General features: G+C 43.1%; 1 protein-coding gene across 3 annotated transcripts in view; it reads right to left on the bottom strand.

Annotated features, from left to right (window-relative positions):
• Positions 1-691: 691 nt before the first annotated feature.
• LOC138178073 (Krueppel-like factor 6) overlaps positions 692-25,072 on the bottom strand; it is a 275,863-nt gene continuing 251,482 nt past the window's right edge. For all 3 annotated transcript variants that reach the window (XM_069109536.1, XM_069109553.1, XM_069109546.1), the window contains one exon: positions 692-11,295. In XM_069109536.1, the coding sequence (XP_068965637.1) occupies positions 11,120-11,295 (176 nt within the window). In that variant the 3' untranslated portion in view covers positions 692-11,119. The remainder of the gene's footprint in view (positions 11,296-25,072) is intronic.

Below are 25,072 nucleotides of genomic sequence, written 5' to 3'. Positions count from 1 at the left end.
GATATTTATTTGTGTAAAAAATTTTATTACCAATTTCCAAATATTAATACCAATATTCCATTCCAAATATAAACATTTATAAATATTAGTAGTATTGTATTTTGATGTTTAGAAGCATACAGATTTCTTTATCAGAATTATTCCAGATTAAAAATTTTCTCACTTTTCCTCTCAGCCCTTCACTTTCACGAGGATAGGTCGAATTACGAATTCTCTACCTCTCAATTATCTCCATTCTTCCGAATTTTTCTATGACCAACCTCGGCGTTGCAACGAATATCCGCACAAGAAGCAGTTGCTATATCCGTCGAATAGTGACTATCACATAAAAGCTAATTTCTTAATTCACGAAAGAAACGGCCACCATTTGAGAGCGAATGGGCCAGCATAAACGCTAATTCATACTAATTACGATCGTACTAAATCGATAAATATATTGCCAGTCGAGTCTACAAAGACGTATCAAGACCAACTCATTACGCTAAGATCCTAATGAACCATAGGATCGATAAACAGAGTTAACAAATTCGACTAAAATCGAGCCTCTATTAAAGATACTCCTCTTAAACATTTTCTTGCTCATTTTTCCTCGCAAGATCACATTTTACGATCTTTCATCGTAAATGACCACCAGGAATCGGTTTAATATCTCATTAGGAGGACATCTGTGTTGAAAGCAAGCTCACTCAAGCACACGATGAGAAATTTGTTTATTAATTGAATTATTTACAAAGCGCGGCCGGCCCGGTCGCTCCGTTAGCCGAATAAAGAAGCATGCGTTAATCGTTCGTTAACGCAAAAAATCATCTCTAGGCAGACAACAATTATAAATCGATGGGAATCGCATTGAACAAAATACGTTTGCGATCGAGAACGATCGACGAAAGTATGTTAGACAAGTTCCGAAGGGGCGAAGAGCGCGCGAAACGAAACCAGAAGGTTTGTGAAAATAATAAAAGTAAAGTTGCGTCCTGGTCGACCGGGCAACGGTAGCGTTGAAAGCGCTTCCGTAAATATTTTCTCAGCCCCTCTCGGCTCGATCGACACGCATCCTATGATTCCCTGTCGCGTTTCCCATCGATCGTCGCAGCAATTTCGTGCACACATCGAGTTAAAAGGTTCCGATCGCAAAGGTACGCAGGAAGAACGTTATCTCGTCGATGCTCGTCGAGCCATCCTCCGCATCCACGAATATTCGTTTCGCGATCGATGGATATGGATCGCGTTACATAGTGTGCCTCGTTTTACGAATCGATGCACTCCGAGTTCCTCCCGAAGTTAGCGATTCATGGAACTTTTTTGCTCGTTCAGCTCGCTCGCGGTTTGCTCTTGGTTTCGCCTTTGTACATGATGAAGGAATAAAATTAAGGGTAACGTTAAAAGATCAAGAACAATGCGGTAGTACAGCTCTTACGATATTAATCATAGCGGCGATATCAATGATATAAGGATAGCAATTAAGGCTCTCTGCGATTAGATTAAATAATTCACATAAAAATTTCTGCACGAAGTAATTCCTAAGAATTTGCAATTCGCACGTACATTCATCGCGTTCTTTTTTCTCTTTCGATTTTCAGCTTTTCGTACACTACCCCACCCGATAATCCATCGACTCGATAATCTACCTCGATTCACGGCACGTCGCCTCCACGAGACATTACACTTTGTTCACTCATGCATTCGGTACACCATACATCTTCGCGGTCTTTAGCTTCTTTGTACATCTTTGTTCTTCACGCACGTGCACGCAGTCGCGATCTTTCTCTCGTACACGAGTCTCCTCAGCTCTCTGTTCGTTTGTCTCAACGATCAATCATCGAAGGTTTTTCTACGAAATTGAGGGTTCGAATAATAATTTCATCTTTTTCACAGTATCTGCTTTTTTATCTCAAAGTTAAAAACGACCAGAGAGAACCAAGAAGACCAACAATAAGAAGAAGCAGAAGAAGAAGAAAGGAAAGAATTAAACGCACAAAGGACAAGCTAGCAGTTTGGCTCGTTTTATCTTTCGACCAGTCCTTTGTGGCTTGTTTTCGTACCCAATCTGTGGGGCTTCTCATTTTGATAGGGTCTCTAGTATCCATAGATGTTTGCTTCAAACCTTCCAGGTTACTCAGAATCATCATACGAAAAGTGCTACCTTTACATCTACGACAGCACGCTTTTAGCGTGTAAATGTCTACCAGACAACGACACTAAAAAGTAGCAATTTTCAAATTCATTTCCAGATACAATTTCATCGATATCAATAGAAGTCCGAGGATTGTTCCAACCACCTGAATTCAGAATTCAAGTTCGACAATCTTTCGGAGACAAGAAATCAAACCTCTATGAATACTATTACACAGGGATCGACGGAGAAGTAGTAACTCTTAAAAGGAGAATTTCAGGGAAACACGAGTAGATGTCAGTCGATTGTAGGACGCAACTGATCGGTATTCCTCTGTGACCTTCTCGAACGATCCGGTACACGGTGCACAATTTCGATTCTTTTCTCGACGAAATCTCAAGTTGCTGTCGGACGTGATGGAAAATTACAAAATCTCGTGTCGAAGGGTTTCGAGGCGAGTCTCTCTGTTCGTTATTCCCGCGAACGATCGCGAGGTTTTTGTGTCGCAGCTCTTTTTCCTCGTCGAATCTCGAGTGTTCCTTTAGAATCGGCAAGTAGGCCTGCGTAAAGAGCAATTAGGCGTTGATTCTCGAAAGGAGATTGTTTTCACGTTTTGCGCATCGTTCGTTATCCTGTACGCTTTCTTTCCCTTTTTCTTCTTTTCTCGATCGTTCGTTTCACGCTCCTCCCTTCCTTCCCGCCTAACTACTAGCGGTAATCCTAACGGAATACTCTAATTATACATTTACATTTATATTTATAATATATATAATATATTTATATATAATAATAACCAATACAAATATCACATGTGATCACCTACTAGTCTCGTTACACGAGTACTCGCTAATTCCGTTGTACAAGACGAGTCGAGCCTTCGAGAGTTTTTCAAGTCAGCGCGAAGCTCTCGACTATTGGAAGTCGTGGCGTGTAAATTAGTCCCGGTACTTTGGAAGGATGTTTTCTGTTTTTTTCCTTTTATTTTCCTCGTCTTACTTGGTTTTCTTACTATTTTAGTCCGTTATATTTGTTTATCTAAATTTTCTTTTCCTTTTCTTTTTTTTGTATTTTTCTGTTTTTCTCTGCATTACTCTCGCTCGTTTTTCCTTCTTTTTCTTTTTATATTCTGTATTCTTTTATTTTATCTTTCTTTTAACGAGTCATCGTAGGATAGATTCTTAATAATCGTATACAATACAACTCGCTCGGTGTTTAATCCTCGAACGATCGTCGAGACTGTTCGAACGACGAGACTCCTTTCTGGCCGACCTCTATACTCGTCGATCCCGCCTAAATTTAAAAATCGTGTAGCGCGTTTAATCGCGCTTCGATCGAAACACGCGCATCTATACGTTCTCCCGAGCGTCCACACGCAGCCTGCTCAAATCGTAGCGTGCTTTGGTGCACGCTCGTATGCGTTGTTTATACGGCAGCCCATGAAATACAAGAGCGGATGTTTTCACGGGCCTTGGGGGTGGCTTGACGTATCCCTGCATCAAACTTCGCTGGACAGCCTCAAGAAGAGCGGTGTCGAGGGATGTTTTCTCAACGAGGTGATCGATAGCCTCCGGAACGAGCTGATATAGAGCCAGACTACTGCCTGTTTTCGTTCGAAAGAGCTCGGGTTGACGAAATATTTCGATATTTCGAATATCCTTGGATATCCATTGCAAAATGTTATATTTTAATATCGCACAGCGAAATTTTTTTTATATTCTTTCAGTACTTAGCGATCTGTAGAATAATTTCGTGGTTCCGGGATTATCTGTCACCTCGGTGAGGGAACGAAGAATTAGTACACAACACAGCGTTAATAGAAGAAGATGAAGAAGAAGAAGAAGAAGAAGACAAAGAGGAAGAAATAACGCTGAGAGAAAGGAGCGACGGCTGCGCAAGCGCATTCTTCGTTTATTACAATTATATTCCCCAGCGGCAAAAAAAGCTGCGATTACAAGACCCTTTATTCTCTTAATCCAGTTCTCTCTATCTGTCTTCGATTTACTTGCCCTCTGCCTCTCTATCGCACGCATTAGTTTCGCATTTTTTTCTCCTCTTTTTTTTGTATCTTTAGTTTGCGTTCCGCTTTGTCGTAATACAAAATACTCGCTTAAAGTTTCTCCACGTCTTTTTACGCGCAGGATCACACGTAATAAATCACATTATCCTAATATGTTAATATTCACAATTATACAAATAGAGATGTATACACAACGAGGTACAGAATTCCAGAAAAAAATTATACTCGCTCGCACGAAAATTCTCGGTCTTTCGCTCGATCCCCTTTCGTCACAATAGAATCGCACAATTTCACGTAAGATATATTTATTCGTTCAAGCGTTCGCCTTTCACTCTTCACTGCAATGTATAATGCAATTATTAATACATCTAGAAACACCGTGTTCGTTTTACGTACAAGAAGAAACGTCAATGATCGACAGTTAATCGTGATTAAAACATAGAGCTCGGTCGCATGTCTGTATAAAATCCCTAAAAATACTATTATACCCTACCATGAATTGTGTTGGATGACGATAGTGACTATGCAGTGACTGTTTTCCATTTTCGAAGTCAATTTCTGGCTCGCGCCACGAGACACACCTTCTTCTACCCCTTAGGGAACAACCGTCGAGCCGCTACCTGTTTCTTTTTTTTTTCCTTTTCCATTCTGTAGTTTTATTCTTTTCTATTTTTTTCCACGGCTCGTTGGAGATTAAACAACCAGGCTGTTCCAGGGGAATCGCGTCCCAATGGACGAGAGGCGATTCGTTCTCGCGGCGAGTACCTCGAAGATAGAGTCATGACCGAAATCGTTCGGTTCCTTTTCAGTTAGGCCTGGAGGCAGCCCGACTTTCCTGTGATTCGTCGGTTCTCGTGTACCTCGTGAAAAGCGATTTTTTTTTATCGGAATGCCTTGTTCGCCTCTCTACCATCCCATATTTTCCCTCTCATATACCCTATGCGTTGTAACCGAATTTCTTTGCTCTCGCCTTTTTTTTTCCGCCAAGAACTCTTGTTGGTATGTTATCCCTTTCCGCGTTCCTTTTCCGTCCTTCTTTACCCTTCTGTTTTTTCCCGCACTTGTGTCGCATCGAGCTCGAGACACGCGTACGTACATAACGTGTAATGGGTAGACAACGATGTTATTCTTTCCTTTCCCAATATTCCCATGAGCGTGTGTGTTTGTGTTTTCTGGTATGTGCATGTGTAAATTTGCGTTTTCTGTTTTACCTTTTTTTCATCCGTGTGCACCGTGTGTTATCGGTGGTATCGAGAGACTCGTGTCGCTATTAGTGTGTCATGAACCGCGTCTTGTCGTTTTTCTGTCGGTATACGAAGAGATAAACGTTTATCCGATCGCCTTGTTCGCGTTGAACTTTGGCTGATTCTTAGGATATATTCTCCTTGCAGATGTGCTTACGTTTGTATTAGTTCGTACGTGTGTGATATCTTAATGTATGGGTGCATATTCGTGTGAGATGAAATTAGAGACGCGGAGAAGGACGGACGCCCCTTAATACGCTGCGCCCCCTGTGATATTTTTCTTTGTTTTCTTTGATATTGTTCTTTGTTTCAATTAACTCGTTGCATGATTTTTACAAGTCTTTAAATGCCAAAGGTCACTTTTTTAAAATATAGGTATCTCTCTTCCCCACCCTCTCATAAGCATGCTTCGATCCCTCCCACATTTCTCTGCTTAGTTTCAATTCATCTTTCTTCTTTCAACACTTTCTCTTCTTCTTTCTCGCAACTTTTGTCCCTCGTGCTTTCCCTTCTCTATCTCTCTTTCTCTCGCTCTCTCTCCCGCTCTTTCGCTTCTATACTCACACAGAAAAGCTTCAACACGCGAAACTAAATTACCCTTAGCACTTAGCCTAACCACCTTTCCCCTCGCTATTTACTTAAATCTCTTCTAAAGCTGTAATTTCCTAAAAATAACGTTAGTTCTTTAATCAGTTCGTTTCTTAGTGTATTGAATTTTACACATGCCCTATTTTTCATCGTATTCTTCCCGTTTTTTCTCTTCTCCTCTTTTACGATACCTGTTCGACGACACGAACGGTAAAAATCGAACGCGTCGAATTGAATTTAAACGAAGAGTCCTCGCCTGTTTCTTCCTAAAATAGATCTTATCCCATTTTGTTCGTGCTGTTCCTTTTTTATCCCTTACGTCCTTCGGTCGCGTCTGTTTCTCACGTCGTTTCTCTTTTCTACCTTCCATTTTCATTCGAACGCTTTCTCCCCCGACACTCATCCATTCACGCCGGCTCTCTGTCACTCACGGTCTTCCTCGCTTTCACGTAAAATCCTGCAATTCACAGAATTAATATACAACATGACTGAAAATATTTCAGACCTCAATTAAGACAATTACGAATCGTGCCGCATCTGTCTGCCTTTCTTCCCCTTTCTTCCCTATTCTTCTTTCTTTTCGTAAACTGCTCGGTATTCATGTACGCTCTTCGTGCCCATGCTCGTTGGAATATTTCTTTTTTCTTCACCGTTTTCACCATCTTCTTATACACTATATTCCTCACGCTTCGTCTCGACCTTATTGTACGCAAGTATCATAAAACACTTATGTCCATCTATTGTACCTCGTACAACGATACAGTATCTTCTAAAAGATTCCTTAGAGTTTCTCTTAGGTACTTACATCTCTATCTATGTATATCCACCTATCTATATTTATAGACTTTTTTTTATTCATTTATATATAATAACTCTTTTAAATCCCCCCTCCCACCCGTCCCCAATTCACCCCGATTTTTCATTCTTTCTTTTTCGTTCCGCCTTTCCTCTCTTCGTCGAACTATTTATCTGCCTATCTAAGGTGTCTATCTAACGTTCTAGCTATCCATCTATCTAAACTTCTAACTACCATTTATTAGTTTTCTTAAGGTGCCCGCTTTCTCTCGCCTTATCTTCACTCGCTCGACTTATCGTTTCTCTCTTTTAATTACACCTGTATCATCTGTCTTTCCTAATCTTCTCTATATCGACCCTTTTCATCCATTACACGCTTGCTTCGCATTGCTCGAGTTTGAAACAAACGCGGATCTTTTCATTCGCGTGCGATCCTTCGTTACGTATTATATTAATGTACGTGTATTTATATCTACAGTGTTTCGTTGGTCGCCGGGATGGAAACGCGCGAAACGCTCGTCGCGATCGCGAGGTCCGATCATTACGACTCGATCGTTCCGTCTCCTACCCCATCTTTTTCCTCTACTCCTCGTAGTTATAGTCGCCGTCGGTCGCAGGTCGAGAAAGCTTCTCAGTCGCGCTAGATACACGAAGCGGAGAGCCCGCGAAGAGAGAAGATGGTACGAGTCGTTTCGAGATTTTCCGATCTCGAGGAGCGAGAGGATCGAGCGAAACGCGGGCTCGTTTGATCGTTGGGGGGTTGCGAACGATCCGGACGACGGGTTCGTGTATGTAACGAGAGGAGCGTCGTGACCGAGCGACGAGCACCGTTTTTCGTATCCTCGTTCTCGCCACTCTCGCCCTATCAGAGACAAAGGAAAAAGAAAAAATGTGTATCGAGAAAAAAGAGCGGTCGGGGCGTCCTCTGTATCGGGGCGCCACGCGATACCTCGCAGTATATGGCTATCAAAAAGACATCTGGCTTCTCGTTTATCTTCGTTTATCCTAAGTCCTTGTAAATGCTGCATATATATATTTACTTTATTTATAATTATCCGTGAACATGGTAACAAATAATGAAACACTGACAAAAATTGCACAATATACAAACTTAGTGTTCTGCTCTCACACTCTTTTTCTCACACTTTCTCTATCACACGCATACTCTACCTTTTCTTCTCTTTACTTTTTTTATGCTTTCTCCCTGTGTTGGATTCGTTTGTGTCTTTCTCTCGCTCTTTCTCACTCTCTTTCCCTATGCATGTTCGTTTTTTTTTTTTTTTTGAAAATCCTCGTCACACCTTATACCTTTCTACAACCCCCGAAATCGTTTTTGGAACACATTCTCGCGGGGAAAAAGAAATGTGATCACTCAAGCGTACACACCTCCTTGACACACTCACGCAAATTGACGCAAAGAAAGAAGGAAAAAAATATTATAGAGAAAAGAAGAAATACACAGGTGCCACAGACATCGAATAACGCGCACACATACATACGCAACCACACGCGCGCGAACCGCGTCGACGCTCTCATATCAGTCAGGCTTACTTGGTAGGTACGGTATCGTTACGTTCTACGTGCGTTATCAGTTAATTTATTTGGCCACTGAACATTTAAAATTTAGTTTCTTTTTTTTTATTCTTTCCCTTTAAATCTTCGTTTCGCCCGCCAGCTCGGCCGCTCTTTGCGCCGTTCCACGCTTTCAGGTAAGATTAGTCTTCTTAAGCGGTAAACTCTTTGCCCTCACGTTCTGTTTCTCTTACTCCATTCATATTTAATCGTTTTACATTATTACTCTATTTTCTTTTTTAATTTCTTTCTTAATCGTGTTTACTACTCTATTTTGTTCACCATTCGTTCGATGAGCGATCTGCGATCCTTCGTTCGTTCAGTCCACGGATACAATTCACATTTTTATTTCAAGTAACTAATTTGCGTTACCCCTCGTCAACGTTTTTCTTTTCTTTCATTTTGCGTAACGTTTCTCTAGTTTCTCTTTCCCCTCTTTTCTCTCGTTCCTCCTTTTTGCGTTTCCATTTATATTCCCCTCCACTGTCATCTCCCTACGTGATTTCGATCCCGTTTGTCCGCACGGAAATCGATGATTAGCGAGACAACGTTGCATATCGACCGGAAGATCATAGTGTTCCCGGGACACGCATAGTCGAGGTGAACTGCGAGCGCCGTCTGCCATCCGGGTTTTGCGTGCGTACGATAGGGGGTGGCGTGCTCGGCGGGTGAGTCTGACGCGTGGAAACGGTTCTAGAGCTTTGTGCGGAATGTTGCCCGTTTATACTTTGTATAATCCCTTATGTATAACAATATATTGTTTCGGTGAGTAAGACGAGAATATTAAAAAATATATATATATCATTTATTTCTGTTGAGCCTCCGACAAGAATCTTGCCCGCCGCGCCGGGACACGTCGCCACCCCCGTCCATACGTCGCGCGGTTACGCGTGAAACAAAACAAGAGAACGTTACCTAGAAAGCAATCGTACAAAAGTACAAAGTCAGATTCCGTATATACTTTTTTTTCTCCACTTATTTTCGTTAAAAACCATAGGACGCGCGCCACTACGAAAGAAGCCCCATTCGGTCGAATTCTTTTTTAAGGAAAAAAGTACCCTCGAACCGGTGTTCCAGGGTTGTACGCGATTCTTTCTTCCTTAAAAATCACTCGTGAATATTCTCGATAAGTAAAACGGTCGAATCTATCGTTGAATAGGATCATTCTAGTGTTCTTTTTTTTTTCTCTCGTCTATCGTATATATCGGTATCATTCGCACAAGCTCCCGGTGGAAACGAGGCTATGGTAAAAGGACGAAAGGGCGGCGGACCGGATCACCGGTCGAATGGAGGCGCCTCGCGATATAATTCGCACTGTAAATTTGGGATTAGCGCACGGTGCGGGTAAACTTTGCCTCCGTCGAAACTGGCCGAAATCACGTATTCAATTACGGTTCGTCCTCTCGCTTCGTGCCCTCATCCGCCGCCCCCTTACAATACACCTCCGTGTGACACGGTTCCGCGTTCCACCGGGTCGCGAATACAATTTCGATTATTGCCACCCGTCGAAGGATCGAAGCTCAAAAGCGTCGTGCACGTTTCCCACCCACCAACTGCTTTTCCCGTGGCCCCCATTCATTGGGATATAAGAGGGAGAAGCATAGTACGCGTGTATACGTGTAATATATATGGTTTTCTCTGTGTATACGTGTAAGAAAGAAGAGGATAAATGAAAGAGAAAGGAAATAACGTTTTGGCACCGACAGACAGCGTATTATTGTCCTCGCGAACCGGGTTTCCTTGACTTTCGTTCAAATCTAAACGCGACGCCTTTGAAACATCGTCAGATCGGTGTTTCTCAAACTGTGTGCGCTACGTTTCATCCTTTTATCAGGTTTCTTTTATCATTTTTCTTTTGCTATTTTATTTTATCTTAATTATCTTTTCTTCTTTCTCTTTTTTGCGTTAGTTAAAGTTTCGGTTTCTGGAATTCGACCGTTTTACGGAAGGCAGACGGCTTACAAGGGTTCACACACGAGCTGTACACCGCTGTCGCCGGACAATTTCGTTCGTTCGATTAACTTCCTCTGACTCCGAAGCAGCCATTCGCGTAGGCTATATCTCCGACGGTACACGCGCCGATCTTACAATTTAATGAATTGGCAGTGATTAACTTCCCGGGACGAGACTCGTAGCGCGTTGTCTTCCAGCTGCTCGCCCCGGTGGCTCCGTCTAATCGCATCAACAATACCAGTCTAATCCGCATCTGATCGTTGTCGACCCACCTGCTGTCTCTAGTGCAAGCGTTTCTCGCGTAGTAAATATCATCAGACCTTCTTCCTGTCTCTACTCCTCGCCTTTTAGTCTAAACGAATTGCCTCGAAGAACAGAGGAACGCGCGTCTACCTGTTTTTCCGATTGCGATTTCCAATTGCAATCGTCAACATACGAAGTGTCTTGAACCTATAATCTCAACGACACGGTTCAAAACCGATCGTTTATCGTTCGTCGATCGATTGTTGTCCGTTCTAATGGATAATCGCCACCAGAAGTGGCCGTTCTTCACCGATCGTCTCGCTCATCATCGATTCCCTCTTATAGACAGTATCAAAGCCCGCAGAATATCTTGCGATCGTATTACTCCGACGAAAATCGTGGCCAAATTGAGGGCCATCGTAGCGGTCGATCGTCGGTGATCGAGTTCGATGTGAATCGTCAGGTATCTGTGGAAAAAACGCAATCACGTGGAGGCCGTGTTGCTCGACGGCCTCGGGAATCCTCGGGAAGGAAGGAGCTTCGTCTGCCGGTCCTGGACTGTTCCGCGCGTTGAGGACCGTTCTCTATGACGATCGATTACACGTGTCTCTTCATATGGAGGGCTAGATGATCACTGCGAGAGAAGCATCGGTCGCAATGCCGACACTTGAACGGTTTCGCGCCAGTGTGCTTGCGATAGTGGCGCGTCAGCTCGTCGGAACGTGCGAATCGCCACTCGCAACCCTCCCAGCTGCACTTATACGGCTTCTCTCCTGGAACGAAATAGAATCGATATATTAGTTACGATGATTTACCTTACTTTGAAGAAATTTCTTCATTTTAGGAACTGTTATAGGTTATACAAGGGCATATAAATAAATTTGGGGGTAAATTCTTATATCTAGAAGACACTAAGGATTAATCCCTTGGTAAAATTTAGGATAAGCGAACGATTTACGCTTCAAGAATCGAGAGTTAGATGACTTCCGTTTAGATTCGAGGAACTAAATTATTCCAGGCGTGGAAATCGGAAACATAATTACCATACTAAAACTAGTAACACGCAACTTATCCTGATCGTGAAAATTTTAATAAGCTTCACATATGTACTAACCTCCATAACTTTCCGATATTCCGCGATACAATAGACGTGCACACGACGAAAGGGGTTTTATTGTCCCGGCCACGCGCGTCCCTTAAAATTACTAAAACCGAGGACGGTATATAAAATTCCACGTATAAAACGCTGCCGGCTGGTGGATCGACAATAAAGTGGCGGGCGACTGAAGGAGGAATGGATCCTCTGGTAGCACGTGTGCCGCGACAAGGGACGATCATGGAACGGCTGGCACATTATTAACACGTAAATAATCTATTTGGTAATATAGAAAGAGGCTGACGTTGATGAGACCGCATTACAGGACAGGAAATGCGGACGCGCCACCTGTGGCGCTTTGCCGTTGTGTTTAACAAACTGTTAGGACTTTGTGTCGTGTAAAAGGAGGAGAGAGTGAAAATTAAAAAATAAAAAACAAAATATCGGAAAGAAGATAAAGACCAATTGATAAGAACACGGATAAGCATTTGATCGTTGCATGTAAAGAGAGAATTGTCTCGATTTGAGATTAGGGGATTTTTGTTAAATAAAATATCGTGGAAAATGGGGAAAGCATAGTGGAAAGACTGGAAGAACTCTGAAAGACCTTAAAGCCCGCTATTAAAGGTTGAAAAACTTGGAAAGACTTTGTCTTGGTGGATTTAGCAAGGCGCTAGCAGTTTGAAAGGCAGCTAGGAAGATTGAAGCAACTCCGGGGGCTTCGATGATTGTCGTTAAAGTTTCAGAGACGCTTCATCGTGGCTTTTCAGAAAAGTAGCAGAATCGAAAGCAAGTTTTTGTCTTCGATGGAAGGTCCAATGTTTGTCGCGTCTCTAATCAAGACGAAGTGTATACGCTATTCCTTCATAAAAACGGAAATAATGGGGGAGCGCGTAATGGCGACCGCATGGAAAAGGCGATATAAACGCGCGTATGAAACCGCGAAGTAAAACGTTTTGACATCTACATCGTGCGACCCTAAACTTAATGAATTAAAAAAGAAAAAAGAGAGGGACTGACAGGGAGAGTCACGAGAAAAGGAGCAGGAGAGAGAAGAAGCCTTTAACGCAGTCGACATTCGCGTGATGTGCTGTTTTTATTGTCGCGTGCTTGTTTGCGCGCGGTTGCGAACGTTCGCGTGTAATTTAGACGCTGTAATGTCGTGGTCGTACCGCGAACGCGTGATCTTAAAAAAATTCGCGTCACCGTAATATTGTTCTCCCTCGCGTCGTATCATACCACTAATCGCTCAAAGAAATTTAATGTAATCTTTGATCGCGATTTTTTTTGCGATAATAATGCTTTCCTGGAATAATTCATCAACCTCCTTTCTTTACGCAAGGCAAGCTAGACTCGAACATAGTGGAGAAAAAGGTTGTAACGTTTCACTAATCCTCTCTGCGAATCCTCTCACCGCAGCAAGAAGCAAAACTTTCTCCCTTTCAACGTTCTCCACGATCGTGCAACCACTTTACAAACCCAGGGACCTACCTAACGACGCACCAACGCGGGCACCCTACTTCATTCAATTCCAGTAACACGCTCCGACCGAGCGGCTTTTTTTAAACGCACGCAATCCCCATGGTGTCGAGCTATCGCTCGCACACACCCAAGACATCCGTGAAGTCATTTGTTACGATTTCCTTAATATCCCTCTCCCCTTCCACGGGAGGATCAATTCCTGCAAACGAATTGACGAGGAGAAAGTTCTACTCGATGCCGTGCGCCGCAAGACAAGACAGAGTTACGACTGACGTTTACTCAACATCGATGCACGGAGGTTGGAAAAATTTACACAGCATCCAATTCCTAGCCTCGAAATTGTTCCGCGACGAGATTCGCTTTTTCCACGAGTTCCACCCCTTCGTGGGAAGCAACGACGACAAATCCAGCGCGAACGTGGCGACGCATAACCAAATCCGATTCTCTCACACCTCGTGTCACGCTGGTTGGTTGCTTTGTCAGAGATAGCCGCGACTTTGTATAGAAAAAACGACGCTCACGTCCTCGTGTATCCTTCCGCGTGCGTTCGGTTGAACTACCCTCGTGCGGACATCCGCGAGATGGGGGATGAGCGTCATCTTCCTGTGCACGACTAGAAATTGCCGCAGCCAAGGCTGGTAGCAAGAATTTCGTGAACGATAAGGATAAACTGTTCGGAGGTGGCGGAGCAATATATTCGCGAGGCTGCTGCGAATACATTCCCGGTGCTTGAGTGGCGGAAGGAAAAATTGGTGACTGTATAAGGTACCATAGAATTGCGTGAAGAAAGGCAGAACTTGAGTCTCGCGCTTCCGTTCTAAGAACGGCGACGTGACTTGTGTCGAGTTTGCTATTGCTTTGGGATGTATCGATGAAAGCGGCATCCCTGATTTAAATTCAGGATAGTTGTTTGATTCGAGGTTATTTTGCGCGGAATAGAACTAATTTTGTATACTTGAAATAACATGTAAATACGAGATGACTCAGAAAAATTTTAATGAAACTGGAATGTGCTATAGATCTTTTCCGAATATGCATAGGGAATATCGATAGAGCTAGAGGTTGAATGCTTAGTGCAACAGCATTTATATCTGTAATACAGCTCCGTTCTCGATGCAACTGCAATATGCAGCTGCGTTTCGGAGTAGAGTAAATAGAACAGTGGAGCAAAGCCATCGAAAAATGGATTCTCGTGTTTTATATGAATAACGCGCACCATTTCGAAGAATTATGTCGAGACATTCTGTAAATTTACGTATTCGAATATTCATGATGTTGGAATAGCAATTTTTAAGTGTGCACTTTTAAACATCCCCCTTTCTTCTTTCTTTTTTTCTGCAAAACAACGAAACGTCAAACAATCATAATCCCATTACCCTCTCATCATTATAACCCTCTGGCCGTATCTACACCCTCTAACTTTATCTCTGTACACCGATCCCCTATCTCTATGCCCTCTCATTATCAGGACATTAGTCCCTCTCGATCAATAATGTACCTTCCATTTCACCTTTGCCTCGTTCTACCGTGGAATCGCATCCTTCCCCCCTATAACGTAAAATCCCCGGCCGCGAACAGAATTACAGAAAAAATCAACGGGGCCATTACACGTGCAATTAAACGAACCAAAAAAAAAGAGAGAGAGAGAAAGAAAAAGCAGAGGAAGAACGAAAAACAAATAGAGAGAGAAGGCGAAAAAAGAAAGGGAGAAAAAGCAGGAAAAAATCAACGTGCGACGTGTCGCGTGCGTGCATAGGCCCCATCGAAAAGGCAAATTGAATTTCGAGTAACCATGGTGACTGCGTAACGTGGCGAACGACCGCAGTCAGTGTGTGTCGCCCGCGAGAGACACGCGCGCGTGTATTATGCGTCGAACAGAAACGTGTGCGGGTCAGTCAACTTGAACGCGTGTGAGTGTGCGTGTCACGGCCGCGGCGGAGACGCGCGCCAGGTGGACGGGGCGGAACGATGTGTAGGTGCATCGTGCATTGCGCATTTTATCGCCGCATAATGGCCTCCCGGCGGTTCGTTACCACCTACGTAATAAAGCCATATTAAACAGGACGGCTTAAAGTGTTAACCTGCTCTACCCTCTCGACGTCCCGCCTCTGTTCTGCGCTCGTTTCGAGCCCGTAACGAACGTTGCTAAACGACGCGATACGTCAGCCCCGCGCAACCCCCTATCCCATACCACCAGCTTTGTTCCGTACGAGTATCAGTCGTCTGTTTATCTCCTTTGTTGATGTGCGTGCACAGTTCGGGAGATTGGGTAATTTCTTCCTGCCCTCCGAAGAAGGGGTGCTGTTATTGTTCGATGGTACCGAGGGTAGTGTTTCCCTTGGTCGCATAGTCGTCCGTTACCCGAGCCCCCGGATGCCAGGGAAAAATAGGATTAAGGTTTTATTAACAATAAGTTAAAACGCTTCGATGGTTTCGCAGGCGTTTCGAGATACTGATGCTTCGAATAACGCTTATTCGATATTCTCCGAGCGATTTTTATAAAATCCATGTGACCCATAAAGAACGAAACTTCCCAACGCACTTACCATTATAACGAATTCTCGTTCACCGTCCTAACTGCGTTTTATGCACATCGTCCTTAAATTCCGCGTATATTCCATACAAACCAGACCCGGTACAAATAGAACATGATAGAGGAAGAGGGATGCGAGGACAGTCGCGGCAGTGGGGAAAGTTAGAAGTGGCTGGTTTCACGTAGTCCTCGATGACGTTCGTCCCGTTCGGCGTAGAAACGATTTTTCTATGTCCTTCCCTCCATCTGACGTTCCTCGAGAGGTCTGAGTGGGTCGGTATTGCGTCGATATGTCAGACCGTCCCTGGCAATGTGTGTTCGTCGTCTTTGCATTTTATTAAGTCCGTCGTCGGCGACGATGTATAGGCTACCTTCCGTCATGTCGCCCAGGGATAGGACAACCGGAATTTATGACCAAGGATTCCATCCCTAGTCCTGTCTCTCTTCTACTCCCTTTCTTTCTGTTTCTTTCCTGTCCTCTGTCCTTTACATCCGAACACGTTCCGCGCGAGAAACGTTTCGACGAGAGAAACGCGCCTAATACCGAAGGACGTTTCGTGGATCCGCATGACAGATCGGTGGACGTGGAAGATTCTTTTTCTTTCTCGTTTCTAGTGTGCGCGCATGCACCATCGAGAGATTCTGAGAGACGAGAATCCGCCAGGTCGATGGAAGTAAAATTTTTTACAGTTTCGACGTGCTAGAGATTCTGGTTGTCCAGCATAGGATATTCAGACGAACCAGCAGCGATATCCTGACGGAGAAGATCGATCAGGAATCTGGGAATAACTTTATGCATGTTCTTCCTCGCGGAGAGAATTTTTCCTGACAGCATTGAAATTCTTTCATGTACAGGAAGTTGAGAGATGGCTGGAGAATACCGAAAGATATTTGTTTATGTTTATTTATATTTAAATAAATATTTATAGTTACTGCTCTGACCGTGTCCTGTATTTTTCTTGAAATTCTTCACGGACTTCAAATGTGAATTGCGAATTTCGATCGTGAAAATTTGAATGATTCTCGACGATGCATGAAATTTATAACATGGAAATATCTGCGAAGTTTTCCTTCACGATTTGATTGCCAGTAAATCGCTGCTAGTCAGTAAACGCAGGTCGCAAAGTAAAATTTCGTTGAACGTTAGTATCGCAAGCTTTCGCGAAACGGTTTTACGTTACACTTTCCGGGGAGAAATACGATATTTCTTTCGTCACTCGTGTCGATGGAAAATGTCAAATTACGATGAAAATTTTGCTGCGAATATTTTCTAAAATTACGTGTCGGCGGAAATGAAAATTTAATTAACTCCGATCTGTATGTATCCTCCATTAAAAGTCTACCATTTCTTTCTTTTCTTTCTTTTTTTTTTATTAAAGCTCCATAACCAAACAGACATAATACTGCGGGCTAAATACGATAAAAAATTGAGAAAAAACTTTAATTTCCTTCGCGAAGCGGAGCACTTCAATTTCCAACGAAGCAAAAATCGAGGATCGGCGTTCGAAAAAATCTTGATCCGTTCCACTTGTGCGGAAGTCGGAACGGCGGAGAGCCGGATTTTCTTCATTTTCTTTCGTAGAAATATCGTAGACTGTAAAGCGGTAACAGCTTTCTTCCTGCGAAGAATTGCGCGTCCCACAAAGCGAGACATGATTTTCTACAGCTGTGAACGTTTAACCCCCCGCCGTTGCAGCGTTGTATTAATACGAAGAAAGGATCGTGAAAATTACTCGACCCTGAGGACTGTCTCGTTAAATTTAACTTCTTTCAAGATTGTCCGCGACAAAAATTCGATAAAGTAAAGCCGGTTGATCGTTTAAGGGAGAAAAGGTGAATTGTGAAACAAAAAAAAGAGAAGAAAAGAGGAAATAGAAAAGAAGAATTCGAGCAAAATATTACGAACCGCGCGAAAAATTTCCAGTCCGCGTAACAAAGGGCGAAACTTCGCAAACCACAAAAGAAGATTCTACATTGTTCTACGAGAGCCATTGTAGCGGACGCTGTACAACTCTTTTTTATTTTTCCGCATTTAGCTGGTTTTAAAGGACGCTATTCCTACCGTTACGATCGTGTGACAATTTTACAACCGGACGATACAATTTTCTATCGGTATTTTAATCAAAGTTCGAAGACCCTTCGAACTGTAATAAATTTTTTCACTGATCCACGAATATCGAAGAATATCTAACGAATAACGGAACGACATATCCAACGTTCTTTCCGTAAGAATTAATAAAACTCGTCACGTTCTAGGATACGTTTAGCTGGAATTGCAAGAGTCTGTCTTGTAAGATTGCTTGATAGATTGTTCGCGGTGGTGGCGAATTTACGTTCGCACGATACGAAGGGTTCCCGGGTACGATGTTTTATATTTTTTCCCGCCGTTCCACTTGAGAAACGACGTTGTCAAACCCCACCCCTAGATAGGGGCGGTTCAGGAAAATTTTGCTAGGGAATCGGGTTGGCAAGTCGTTGCTTTTTCGAGGGACAAATTTTGCGCCGGGACGGCGGCACTGCGGCGCGCGGTCGTATACTAAAATAGGATGAAGCGCGATAGAAATGAAAAATGAAACGGGATTTCCCGTAAAGAAATATCGTGTGCCCCGAAAGAGAAGCGTATGAGGTGTTTGTTTCGGAAGGTCGCGGCATTTATTTCGGAAACGGAAACGTTTCGGCGGATATAAAGCAGGATCTCAAAAGAAGAATGGGGATAAAATCACGTGTTTCGAGGGAAAGAAAGAAGTACTTCCGTAAAGAACTAATTTTCACGCGGAACTTTTACTCACTCAGCATCCTTCGACTTTCTAATTATGGACTTCGCGTTGTTTATGTTTCGAGAAATAATTTCATAAATTTGTGTAAAGCAAAGTGTTCGCGACATTTCGTGGACAGGATTTACGTCAGAAATAACAGGAAAAGTTGCAGGTTGTAACATACTTAAGAAGGATTTGATCTCCTGTAAATGCAGCGTGTCTGAGCATATACGGAATATTCCACTTGTATTTCGTAGATAGCAACCAAAAGCAGAAGTGTTATCGTGTTGAATTTTATGAAACTACTACAAAGCCAAACATTCTTTCTATTTACGTATAACCAACCGTCCTCTCTTTGGAAAGAAATATTTTGCAAAAACAAATTGTATTCTTTTATCAGAACAACGTGTGCCACTATAACTGGCCTACTCTACTGGCAATAATTCCACAATGCAGCGCACCAAAAATCCGCACTTTCCAAAAACACAAATTAAAAACTATGTGCGATCTACTACTTCCAGCTACTATTTCCTACCCTATAACATTAAATTTAGTCATTTCAAAGATGAAAGTACTCCCTCTAATTAACCATAGAGTCGCGTAAGAGATTCGGTGCGAAACGTCACACGCGTAAAACTTCTTAGCGTCTCGGAGTAAGTTGTAACGGAAAGTTGAAACGGTCGATCGTTGAAGATCGATGACAGGGCGCGTGGTTTTCCCGGCAGTGTGCGACGGTGTGTACGAGTACACCCGGGTTCTTGGCTGCCTGTTTCCGTCCCAGCGGTATCGACTACGGTTAGAGATAGCACGTTCCTCGTGTTGTGAACTGCGGTTTCGCTGTCAACTGTAGCGAGAACTTTGACGACGTTTCCAATTGTTTGCGGTGCCAGGGTACCGGGGATCGGCAGTGGCGGACGAGGGACGGCGGCGGCTTCTAACTTCGCTGCGTGTTTCGAACGTATTTCGAACAGTGCCCGAGGTACGAATCGATATGTACGTACGCGGAGATCACCCGTGTCTCACGTGTGTGTATGCATGTGCACACGTGTATCCACGCAAGACAAAGCAAGAGAGGGTTACATGCATACATGTACGCCCTCGTTCATTATATAGTATCAGAACATATTCTGATTTTACGCAAGATGTGATAATTGGTCCAAATTACCAAGGAAGCGATAATCGACCAGCATTTTGCATTCATGCAAGAATTTAATCTTATCATAAAGTTAAGCTTCTTCGCCTAAGATTTTAAACGAGATAATAATTCTCAAAGGTTTCAATAATAACGCCTATTTGAGACTCACTTCATTTTCTAAAAATATTCTAATACTTATGAGTGGAGGTGTGTAAGGTATAATCTGTAACCGAACGAACTTTCCTGTAAATAATACAAGGGTCGGGAAGATTATTTCGGGAATAATGCAGCAGCCGTTGATAAGAATTTTAAGTATTCACCGATTGCCCGGTTGCAGGTACGCGCGTGGGAATGCGAATAATCGAGCAGTGAATTAATCAGAGTATCATTTGGGAATTGATGCACGACAAAAGCTTCAGGTTTAAGAGTTTCCAGCCGCTTTGCCGCGGTGAGCAAGTTAGACAGCTTAGCGCTGAACACTTAAAGGAGGAGCTATAGAGTTGTGTCTAGTCTGAACTGATCAGGATAGCCCAGGGTAAAACACACAGGCTTCGGGGTTAGGTCCGGGTTAAATCGCACTTAATGCCGAAGACTCGAGATTCGGCAAGCTGCTAATTAGTTTGTACAAACCACCTAGTCCTACCGAGGAATCTCTCTTCTGCAAAATCGCCTCTCAAAAGTTCCCATTGACTTTTATATCGTTTCAACATCTTAAAATTCAATCCTGAACATTGCACGGAATAATCAAACTTGTTGTATATTATGGATACCATTAGTCTTTAAGTAAGCGATCTATTTTCAAATGTAGATCATCTAAAAATTGCTCGTAATCGAATTGGGTGAATTACAAGGCAAATTATTTAGCTGCACTCAAATGTCGTTTTGATTCAAATAATTCTATCGCATTCTATCGTTCAAACAACGAACGAAGCAAGCAACGGTGGAAACAAAGATCGACCCACGCCACGATCAATCGACGCGTATCGAGGAAAATACGCGAGAGGCTTCGTGTTTGAGGTTTAAGCGTAAGAGTAGACGCTTTCAATCCTGCGGATACATTCGCCTAAAGGTAGAAATATGCGAAAAGGGTGGGAAACTAGTAGCCCGAGTTCGGTTTCTCCCGCTATTATTTACGAATCGTATTACTGCAATGTGTCGTGGTCTGAAATTCCTGATAATAATGCGGGACCACCCCTCTCATATCGACGTGTGGAGAAATTTTGGATTATACTCAAGTAGGGAACGAAGATTTATTCCGAAGCCGACCGCGGGATTTCTCGTTTCCCCGAGTGGCCATTTATATTGCAGAAAGAAAACTTTCGAGCACCTTGACTGATGTAATGTTGCTTTGGGAGGCTCACGGCTGAAAATTATTGGATTAAAGTCGATCGATTTGATTGCAGAGAAACACCAGTCTTGTCTTATTTTAGAGAACTAAAACATTTTAAGTACGCTCACCATATTTTATTTTGTTTAGTTAGGTAAATAACGTTCACTTGTAAACAGCTAATGCAAATAAGTTCAGAATAATTTAATCAGACGGAATAATAAACATATAAAAACCTATCATTTTAGTCTGCTCATTCTGCGTGTCGTCAGATATTTCATATTATAACAAGAATTTGGGGAAAGCAAAAATGGCAGAATAAACGATTATAAAGCAATTTCAAACTTTGAGTCTTTTTCATCTGGAATTTACGTTTGATTCGACACAGAGGAGCACACGCGGCGTCCACGTCGATTAAGTTTCGTAGTCAGAATCCTTTCGAACGAGAGCCAGAAACGAACAACCGCGGCGTTCAAGAGCGAGGTTGGAAACGACTGGAGAAGTTGATTTCCAAATCCCAGGTCCGATAACGCAATAACTCCTCGCGTTGTTTGTTTTCGAAGAGAATAACGCGTTCTGGTCCCCTCGCTAGCTCGATAAATTATTGGGCCGTACTTTCTTTATTTTTCGCGTGGGAACAATAGCTGCCGACTCGACGCGAAATTTGAAAGGTTTCAATACATCCCTCGCGGTGAATGCAAAGAGGAAACGCTCTGGTAATGTGCAGAACGGCCTCTTCCGAATGGCTAGAACGCATCGCGACCAGTCACGTAGCGATAAATAATTTTCCAGGGCCTGTGTGTATCGGTCGCACTCTCCGCAGCCTTTTATTATTTTCCTCATCCTTCGTTTGATTTAAGCGCGTTCGAACGCCATCCTATTTCTAAGGCGTAAATTATCGCGCCTTGGCTGACCTATTTGCGGCTATTGCCTCTCGCTGCGTAATATTATTCGCTCGAACGACAATCAGTACGTTACTTTGACCGATATCCGACGATCGAGGAAAACCGTGTACTCGATCATCGAGTTGTTACACGAAGTTGTAATTAAAAACGGGACGATCGAAACTGGTTATTGGTTCCGTGAAACCGATCAGGAGAGATCGATGAGACGCGAATGACGTTATCATAATACGACTCATCTCGGAAATGATTCGCGAAAACGCGATGATAGCGTGAAAATATTTTCGTCAAGACCTTTGTCGAAGTTTATTAAAAATTCAGTGACACGATCGAAGTGGTTTGAACGTACAGAGTTTCCCTTCTCTCTGATTTTTCTTTTCCCATGAACTCGACGCGAGGACGTTCGATCAATGCCGGACAAATCCACGGGATAACGAATCTGTCGTTCCTTAATTTTCCAAATATATTGACATTCCATCAACGAGCACTAAGGGAACGATTGCGAAAAGTTTCCAACGAAACGATTGGACTCCGTAGAGGGATCAAAGTCCTGTCCACAGCTCGAGACGCGAGAACAATGGTGTTTGGAATGGAATTCCGGAACAGAAAGTCTCTGTAATTGGAAATCTCTCTCTTTTTCCCTTCTTCTTTCCCATCTTCGTCTTCTTCTTCGGGCGTATAGTTGCTGGGAGACTGGTTGGACCATCGGATCGATAGTTCCTCGATTCCCACGAGGAAATCGTATAGAAAGGCTTTGCCAGCGTAAAAACGGAGAAATCACTGAAACGCGATATTGACGGGCAAAGTGGATAAACAAGGAACAAATCCTGTTTCCTCGAAAATGTTTAACGCTCTCTTGGCAATACTTTTCGTTCGAACAATCGTGTCCCGTTAAACGTCTCGACAAATCCATCTCGACGTCGATGCAATCGGTGTGTGCCTATTCCATTTCGCCAACTGAATGAAACAAAACGCCGAAAACAAAAATGCAACGTTTCCATTCCGCGATATATATCGTGAACGACGAAATCGGAGTTAGAGAAAACCTGTGCTTCACAGCGAGACCATAACGCCGCGGTCGATCTCATCAACTTGGCTCCGCTGTTTAGAGTTAACATCTTATCGGCTCGTTAGAAGGGAATTAACAGGACCCTGGACGATGGCTTTGACTGTTAAATCGTCTAATCGGATCGATTCGTCGTTAAGACGAGAGTCTTGAAACGTAGTGAGAGGGAGATCCCAAGGAGAGCTGGGTCAGGGATGAACGACCTCCTGCTGGCCCGGCGGATATCTACATGCCGAAAGATCCTCGAAAGGAAAGTTCGCCGATGGAATTCGTAACGAGCCTTCATGTTGACTCGGCCACACGATCGCCCGTACTCCGTGATTCGACGATTCGCCTCGTTTCGCGTCCCGGTCCTCGCGAACGCTCCTTCCAAGCCGGCAGTAATTAGATTCGCCGACCGAGATCAAAGTATACCGGTATTTCCATCTCTGGAAGAAAGTTGCTCGCGGACTTTTCTCCGTCCGCCTTCAGCCAACTTTTTCGTTTGCGTCTCTTACCAGCACTACCTTTTCTTCTCTCTTTCTATCCTCGTCTCTTCGAATTCGTTGGAATCTGAGAAGGCAACATCGACGGTGGATAACCATACGCGTGCCTAGCATTGAAGGTTCGTACTTGATTTCGATGATAAAATTTGATTCGAGAAATAAAAGAACGGTGATTGAAGTGTCTAAAATATTGAACTATTTTCATAAGTAATAAGATTATTCTCGGTAGGGATTGCTCGTTGAAAATAAACAGCTATCTGGATATTTCCGCAAATTGTTTGTTATTCCTACAGCAGCTTTTCTACTCCTCTTTTACAAAACTGCTAAACCGCTTATATAGATGTTTATATATTTACGGACAGTTCAAAGATGCAAAACTCTCAAGGATTGTATACTATGCAAAAACATATAAAATATACAGAGTAAAGTACACGTTATTATATTTCGGAGATAAGACAAATATTTATTTAGCTTTGAAAGTTTGAAAATCGAATGAAATAAATTTGTACTTTCAGAAAAACACCTACTTATAGAACGACATAACAAAAACGATAAAAGTATATTTTATCAAGAACCTGTACTCGGCACAATCGTGTACAGCAGACGGACTAGCAAACACAATGGGACATCGAAAACTGGTTACTCGAAAAGGAAACAATATCGGATTGGATTAAGCGAAACCCTGTGAACGTCGAAGCGTTACACGAGTCCGCGGGGCGAACGATTAACTGGAAAATCCCGGGGATCCGTCAGCGGGAACATCCGTCACCGGGAAACCAATTACGACGGAGGTAATAGCCGGCTAGGGGGCAGGACACGCGTGGCGTCCTTTTCAGCCAGTTCTCCCCGACCAACGTTTTCAGCGAAATAAACGTTCGACCGTAGTACGATACGTGCGCAGACATCGTCTGGTGCAGCGCGTTCCAAGCACGAAGGGAGATCCTTGCGTCAGGACGAATTCATAACAGAGTCATAATTGCGGGACGGGGCCCCACAGTATGCATAATCCCGTAGTTAGCAGTTCTGCTTAACGATCCGCGAGAAGCAATCCCGACGTACCTGCCACGCTGCAGGATGAAGGTATCCCAGCCAACCTCTCTCTTATTGCCAACCCTCTCACCCTCTGTCTGTCTCTTCCCTTTTATTTCTATTTCTTTCCCTTTTCGCCCCGTTCTTTTCACCTACCTATTCCCTTCTCGCTACTTTTCGCTAGTTCTTTCTGTTTTCTTATTTTCTTCGTCAAGCTACTCATTACTCAAGCTTTTATTCATTTTCTATTTACTTGTTTTAGCTTTCGAAACAAGCGACGAACGAAATTATCGACAGATGTTCGTTAAAAACTTGTATAAATTTATAAACGAGGTGACTGAAGTTTACACGATATTTTAGAAGAAAACTACTCAGTGGCAATACTTCTTTTTTTATCACTGTGTAATTGTATTTAGGATGATTCGAATAGAAATGGTTGCATAGAAATATATTGTACAGATCCAAATTCTTCCACCTTGGTTTGCGTTCACCTTGTACTGCTCTAGCGTTTCCCCTTCCTTGTCCCCTTTTGTTCCTGTTTCTCTGTAATTCTCTTCTTCCATCAACCTGTCCCATACCTATTCGCTTCTCTAGGAATACTCTCGCTAAGCTCATCCTCCCTAATACAGAGGCTGAAATTACACATCTGTGCGCTTTCCTGTAGACACGAAGCAACGTGTATGGATGCAGATGTGCACACGCGGATAGGTAAATAAACACATATGAAGGCGGCCGTGCG

This window comes from Bombus flavifrons, chromosome 1 (assembly GCF_040668555.2).
Source record: "Bombus flavifrons isolate JBK064 chromosome 1, iyBomFlav1_principal, whole genome shotgun sequence".
Taxonomy (NCBI): domain Eukaryota; kingdom Metazoa; phylum Arthropoda; class Insecta; order Hymenoptera; family Apidae; genus Bombus; species Bombus flavifrons.
The sequence above is the reverse complement of the archived record's forward strand: the minus strand, read 5'-3'. Positions and strand labels throughout refer to the sequence as shown.